Here is a 7,079-nt window from a genome sequence, read left to right on the forward strand (position 1 = left end):
GTTAAGCCAGACTATGATCATGTTCTCTTCAAGTTTTATTTATCTATCTATCTATCTATTTATTTACTTATTTATTTATTTAATTTATTTAGAGAGCTCACACGCACACATGTGAGCAAGAGAGGGGCAGAGAGAGGGAGAGAGAATCCCAAGCCAGCTCTGTGCTGTCAGCACAGAGCCTGACACAGGACTCGATCCCACAAACCGTGAGATCATGTCCTGAGCTGAAATCAATAGGATCCTCAATGCACAGAACCACCCAGGCGCCCCGATCCATGTCCTCTTAAAGAACCCAGACACTGCAGCTGTGTAGCATTTGTTTCTTTCCCCGTGATTTTACAGATTCCCTTCATAGTGTTCCAGTCGCACAAATGGGTAACTATCAGGAATACCTAAAGACATTGGCTTCTCCGCTTCGAGAGATTGATCCAGATCAACCAAAAAGACTACATACTTTTGGCAATCCATTCAAACAAGATAAGAAGGTAAAGTACCTGTTTCTAAATCTGCCTAAATTGTGATATTCTTGCTATAATTCCTTTCTTCTGGGCAAGGTGAATATGAATCAGAGGTTCTCTCTCTGTTTGTTGACAAGATAAAATAGGACTCCAGGGCTCTTTGTGAATGGAAGGTGGGAGCCTCCCGATACAAAGGTGTGTTGCTTGAAGAAAAGAACAAGTGACATCTGTTGAGTACCTAGTAGGAGTTGGTGTTTTACATGATCGCATTTAATGCCCACAGTAGTTCTGCAGATGAGTGTTACCGTCTGCCCTTTCATCAGAAGAAATCAAGGCTCACGGTGGTCAAGGGGCATGCTCTGAGTAACATAGCTGGTAAGAGCCAGGATCTGAACCCACATCTTTCCAGCTCCAGAGTCTGTATTCATCCCCACCTCTACACACTAATTCCTTTAATATTGAGATCACCAGTTATTTCCCCTTTCCATTACTCAGATCTCTAGCACTCTAGCTAGACAGTGATCAAGCGTTTATCTTGAAATAGGAAGTACTACGTGATGTTGCTTTATTTGGATTGTCCTACTAGAGAGCTAAATGTGAGGTGTGTGCGTGTGTGTGTGTGTGTGTGTGTGTGTGAGAGAGAGAGCGAGAGAGAGGCTGACTTGACCATCTAAGGATGAAGACAAATGGAGATTCTGTTTGCACGCATGGAGACCCATTGGTGGTAAGGTGCGGACCATACAATAATCTGTGTGGTATACAAAGCTAGACTGAAAGAGATTCCACCTAACCCCAATCCTCAATTAATTGGACTTTTTCTTAATCCTTCTGTGCCTTGGTCTCCTCATTTGTACCACTGGGGATAATTACTGCGCTTATTAGAGCCCTGTGTGGTATTGAGTTAATGCATGTACCCATTTCAAACATGACCTGACATGCAGTAAATGCTCAGGATGTCTGGTTTCCCCTTTCTGTACTGCATTGCTTTGGAAAACACCTTGGAAAAGTCATGTGTCATGATTTTATGAAAATATTTTCATTTTCTTAGGTTATCCTTGGATGGGAACAGCTTTTAGCTAACCTTCTGCACTGCTGGCTCTCATCTTTCACCTACCCGCAAGGATGCAAAGCCCCCAAAATGAACATATTTGAACTTCCGTGAGATTGCTGTTGGGGGGGGGGTGACATTTTCTGTCACTCTGCTCTCTCCTGTCCACACGCAGCATTGTGTACAGTGATAGTCAATATTTCTTAATGATGTGCTCAAAGTGCAAAAGCGCACAAAGGGGAATTGTTTGACTTACCAAGGGTCGCTTCAGAATGGTTTGTACTTCTTCCGAAAAGGAACTGTGGGTTGATTCCCCCTTCGATTGATGCGAGTTGCTTCCCTCAGGCTTTCTGGTTAATCATAATCATATTGTGTTTGACCTTGGCAACGCGTTCTATTTCATTTCCTCCTTGTTCCACTGAGACTAGGTTACGATTGGACTGGAGTAGCACTTTCTGAGAACAGGGTCCGTGTGGGACATGGTCAACCTCCAGCCTTTGATGAAGGCGTGTGTTGGTAATGGGGTGTAGGGCTGTGTGTGTGCGGGGCGGCGTGCAGGTGCCTTGCACTTTAATGGAGAGTGTTCACTGATGTTTTCTAGGGAATGATGATTGATGAAGCAGATGAATTCATGGCAGGGCCACAAAACAAAGTGAAGCGCCCCGGAGAGCCCAACAGTCCTCTGTCATCTAAGAGAAGGCGGAGTATGTCCCTGCTGTTGGCGAAACCACAAACACCACCTACTGTAACTAACCATGTGGGCGGAAAGGGACCACCCTCAGCCGCGTGGTTCCCATCTTATCCAAACCTCATAAAACCCACCCTTATACATACAGGTATAGAGTAGTGGTTGTGATTTCCTTATGGCTCCTAGAAGACTAAGACACTAAACAGCTTTATTTTCCTTTGTATTCATTTCTTTTGTATCCGCTTTTTGTTCGTTGAGTAAACCATTATTAAATCATCAGTGTGGTAGGTACAAAGGGCTCCGAGGGGATTAGAGTCACTCTCTGAGGCGAGAAGATCTATATTTATACAGTAACTAGCACAAGGTGGAGAAGCGGAGATAGGAGCGTGTTACTGCGTGAGTCGGAACAGGGAAGCAGGCTCTTGACGCAGCAGGTGCAAAATGGATTCAGTAAGAGGATGGGTCTGCACTGGCTCTCCGGTTCCTCGACTCCTGCTCCCCCTCTAACCCAGGGCAGTCTGCCCCCCACCCCTGCACTAAGACAGGCGTCATCGCAGCCCCCAGTGCCTGCTGCACGTTGCCATTGCTTCTTCATGGCATGTGTCGCGGTGGTTCACTCCCTCCTCCCTGGAAACTCTCAGGTTCCCGGACACCGCAAGTCCTGGTTTCCTTTTCCCTTGGATGACAGCTCCCATTCANAAGCTCGATTCCCCCGCCCCGGTGATCCCATGCAGCCTTGGGCTTTCCAGGACATTTACCTGTTAACAACTCGGGTGTTTACACCTTGCTCCAAACTCCAGACCTAAATTTAACCACGGCCGCGGGATCTCCACTGAGGTGTCCGGTAGGCAGATAAAGCTCGGCCCCACGTGTTTCAACAGAACACCTAACCTCCGCTCTCTCCAAAACAGCTCGACTTGCAGCCTTCCACAGGCATGACTGTTAATGTTAAATGACATCATTGGGCAGCATGTTGGTAAAGCTGCGACGGCCAGCTGTCCGAGTGTGTGGGGGCTGGGAGGCTGAAGCCCTCGATTACAATGTTGGCACGTTTCCACGGCGTAACTAATGCCAGCGTGATCGCTATCAGGCCATCAGCCTGAGGTCACTGGGCCAGATCAGGAAGAGCAGGGCACGACCCACCGCCACGAGCAGTTGGGCACTGGCACTGCACGCTCCTGGCACTGCTGTTTCCCCAGGGGCTCAGGGAATACCCTTGGAGTCACCATGAGTTGTCTTTTACTCACCTCTCACCTCAGTCCCTTAGCAAGTGCAGGCAACGTGGCACCCAGTATGATTCCTGTGGCACCCTGTGTCCCCATCCCTCTGGTCTGTGCTGCCACCATCTGTCCCCAAGCTGCTACAACAGCTTCTCATCCGATTCCCCTGCCCTCCCACGTGACCCTCCTGACCCATCACTGCCCCACAGCCAGAGTGACCCTGTGCGCACGGAAATCCCTTCATGCCACGTCCACCCTGAAGCCCGCCATCCACTCCCCCGAGCGCTCAGAACAGAATCGGAGCTCCCGACGCTGGTCTACGCGCTCCGCAGGACCCGGTCCTGCCATCCTCTCCTGCACTCGTCCTCTGGGGGGAGGGGGTCCTCCTTGCTCTCTCTGCCTCTGTCCTTTCTCCATGGCCCCGGCTCGTCCCCTCCTAGGGGCCCTGCACTGACCCTCACGGCAGCCGGAAGTCCTCCTCCTCACGTGCACGGTCCCCCTGTCTCCTGCTCAGGGGTCACCTCCTCAGAGGGCCCTGCCCGACCACGGGGTCCTGGAGGCTCCCCCTCCTGCTGTCGGTCACATCCCTGATGTCTTCCTTCCTATCGCGAGTTCAAACTGTATTATTCCCTTTGCCCAAGTTACACATACCACCTGACCTCCCCATGAGGATGTCAGTTCCATAAGCGTAGGGACCGTCCCTGTCTGCCTCGTTCCCTGCTGATCCCCTGGCTTGGGCTCGGTGCCTGGCGGAAAGGCCGAGCATCGGAAGTAGAGGTGTCAGGCCTGGAGTAAAAGGAAACTCATTTCCTTGTCACAGAAGGGAACGATGAGAATCACATGCAGACAAAGATTTTTGGTTACGGAGTACGTATAGAGCCTTGAGACCTAATAGCCACCTCTCTTCTCTTAGAACCTTCGAGGTAGAGAGGAGGGAAATGGAAGGGGGCCCACAGGGTCTGGTGCCAAGCTCAGTGGAGCGTGACATTTATTTACTTTTTTAAGCATGGCATTTTATATGTAAATTACGGAATTCATGACATGAAGTGAGACTTGCTGCCTTTCAGCATGCAGGCCACCAGCGGTCCTTAAACCAGGGGTGCCAGGGAGCTGAGAATGCTCAGTGCTTGTCCTGCCTGACCCGGTTTCCCGATGTCCTGGGAGTGCCAGGAAGAGGAGAAAGTGATTTTGTCGCATTACCTTCCTGCGCTCGGTTTCAGGGGTCTCAGACTCCACCTGTACACCTTCTTGCTTTTTTGAAACCAATCATTTCCTCAAACATGAGGAGCATGGGGGTTTACCTGTGGGGTTGATATAACCCACCTTCCTCACAGTTTACCTTCTTGATTTGGCCTCCAGATGTCACTGTCACTCCTGAGGTCCATGAGGAGAAGATGGAAAATGGTCCGATCCCACCTGATGGCTTCTTGTCAAAGTCTGCTCCCCCAGAGCTTATAAATATGGTGGGAGATGGTATTCCGCACNTCTCTGTCTGACGACTTCACGAGTCTACGGAAAGATGGCCTGGTTCACAGACCTGGTACCAGTGCACTTCTGGGAGGAAGCAAACACTGCGGTGTCTCTGTGGAGGAACGGAAAGCCTCAGTAACCCCCACTTTGGGAACTGCACCAAACACCTTGCACATAACCCCCGCTATGGCTCAAGGAATCAATGCTGATATAAAACATCAGTTGATGAAGGAAGTTCGAAAATTTGGACGAAGTAAGTAGCGAAAGCATATGTGTCAATAATATAGCGGAAGGCCCTTCTCATATGATTCAGGACAGATTCGTGCTCTCTCTTGAGGTATTTGAGAAGTATTGGGTTTTCACATATTTAAACAAAATTTTTTTTGTTTATTTCTGAGAGAGAGAGCATGATCAGAGGAGGGGCAGAGAGAGAAGGAGACAGAATCTGAAGGGGGCTCCACATTGTCAGTACAAAGCCCGACGTGGGGCTGAAACGCACGAACGTGTGAGATGGCCTGAGCCAAAGCCGGACACTTGGCCAGTTGAGCCACCCAGGTGCCTTAGGTTTTCACATAATTTAAAGTTGACTCCTCTTGCTTTAACAAAAAGGACCCAAAATACCTTTTTCTCTTTTTTTTTTTAATTTTTTTTTTTTTCTAGGAGAGGGAGAGAGAGAGACAGAGTGAGCAGGGGAGGGTCAGAGAGAGAGGGAGAGACAGACTCTGAAATAGGCTCCAGGCTCTGAGCNCAGAGCCCGACGCGGGGCTCGAACCCACGAACCGCGAGATCATGACCCAAGCGAAAGTTGGACGCTTAACCAACTAAGCCACCCAGGCGCCCCCCTTTTTCTCTTTTTTGCACCTTACTTATCATAAGTTTCCTTTTGCTTCTGTTAACAAGTTGCCACAAACTACGTGGCTCAAACTATATTCCCCTTACAGTCGTGGAAGTCAGAACTCTGAAATTATTTTCACTGGGCTAACTTAACTCTAGGCAAGTCCCTTTTGCCGTATACGGTAACATATTAACAAGGTTCCAGAAGTTAAGACATGGGCAACTTTGGGACCCCTCCCCAGTCTACCATGTTTGTTTAGCGTTTACAAGAATTTCCTTAGTAGCTGATGTGTGGATGTTTTGGTTTGAGTGTTTAAATTACAAATTGTATCTTAACTTTCCACCCGTGAGGACTGATTACTGAGGATGTGTAAAGATGGAATCTTATTTCCTAGTCATATTTTTTAAAGAATACTGAAGTTTTTCTTCTTATGTATCTTCAGAGTAGGAAAGAATTTTCATTTTGCTTGAAGAAGTGCAAGGATCTCTTGCAGTCAAGAAACAATTTGTTGAATTTACCATCAAGGAAGCTGCAAGGTGGGTGTAAGGTGGAGACCTTCATTGCTTGTTGCTAGGCAGTAGCGCCCAATGAAGGAGGGGGAGAGGAGTAAGCTCGCCCTTCCTTTTCTCAAACCCTGGCTCTCACTCAAAGTTAAGGCTGTCTCCAGAGGCATTTCGATCAATATTATCGGAGTCCAACTCATTCATCCAAATCTGTGGAATCTTCTAAGCTCACCACAGTTGGAGGTGGGCTCAGGTCCTCAGTTGGCACTATTAGTATTTGCTAAGCTGCATTTTTTTAAAATTTGGTTTTATGTTTTATTTATTTTTGAGAGAGAGAGACTCAGAAGGAGCAGGGGAGGGATAGAGAGAGAGAGGGAGACACAGAATCTGAAGACAGTCTCCAGGCTCTGGGCTGTCAGCACAGAGCCCGACGCGGGGCTCGAACCCACAAATTGGGAGATCATGACCTAAGCCGAAGTCGGATGCTTAACTGACTGAGCCACCCAGGTGCCCCTAACCCACATCTTTACATGAGGATACATTTCTTATTCCCATGTAGGTCACCAGTTCCACCTTGTACCCCACACCATGCCTTGGACACCAGAAGGGCTTCAAGTATCTTTTGGTTAATACAATTTCTCTTTATTTCTAGGTTTAAAAGACGAGTCTTAATCCAGTACCTTGAGAAGGTACTAGAAAAAATAGACTCCCACCACCACCTCAACAACGTTAATCACATCAACAGCAGATCATCATGTTAATGCAAAGACCAAGGAGAGAAAAGGGCAACTTTTCTATGCTGTAGGAAGGACGACGATATTGGTCAAGCTTCCTAGAATGTTCTAGGCAAGAGAACT

General features: G+C 48.2%; 1 protein-coding gene across 1 annotated transcript in view; it reads left to right on the forward strand.

The window, feature by feature from the left end:
* Positions 1-7,073, forward strand: part of LOC144230737 (integrator complex subunit 6-like) — a 36,135-nt gene extending 29,062 nt beyond the window's left edge. Inside the window, 6 exon segments of the mRNA XM_077763075.1 lie at positions 343-485; positions 2,108-2,210; positions 4,774-4,894; positions 4,896-5,137; positions 6,162-6,255; positions 6,875-7,073. Coding sequence (XP_077619201.1) covers positions 343-485; positions 2,108-2,210; positions 4,774-4,894; positions 4,896-5,137; positions 6,162-6,255; positions 6,875-6,983 — 812 coding nt within the window. The 3' untranslated portion in view covers positions 6,984-7,073.
* Positions 7,074-7,079: the final 6 nt, after the last annotated feature.

The sequence above is a fragment of the Crocuta crocuta genome, unplaced genomic scaffold (assembly GCF_008692635.1).
Source record: "Crocuta crocuta isolate KB4526 unplaced genomic scaffold, BGI_CrCroc_1.0 scaffold2225, whole genome shotgun sequence".
NCBI classification, from domain to species: Eukaryota; Metazoa; Chordata; class Mammalia; order Carnivora; family Hyaenidae; genus Crocuta; species Crocuta crocuta.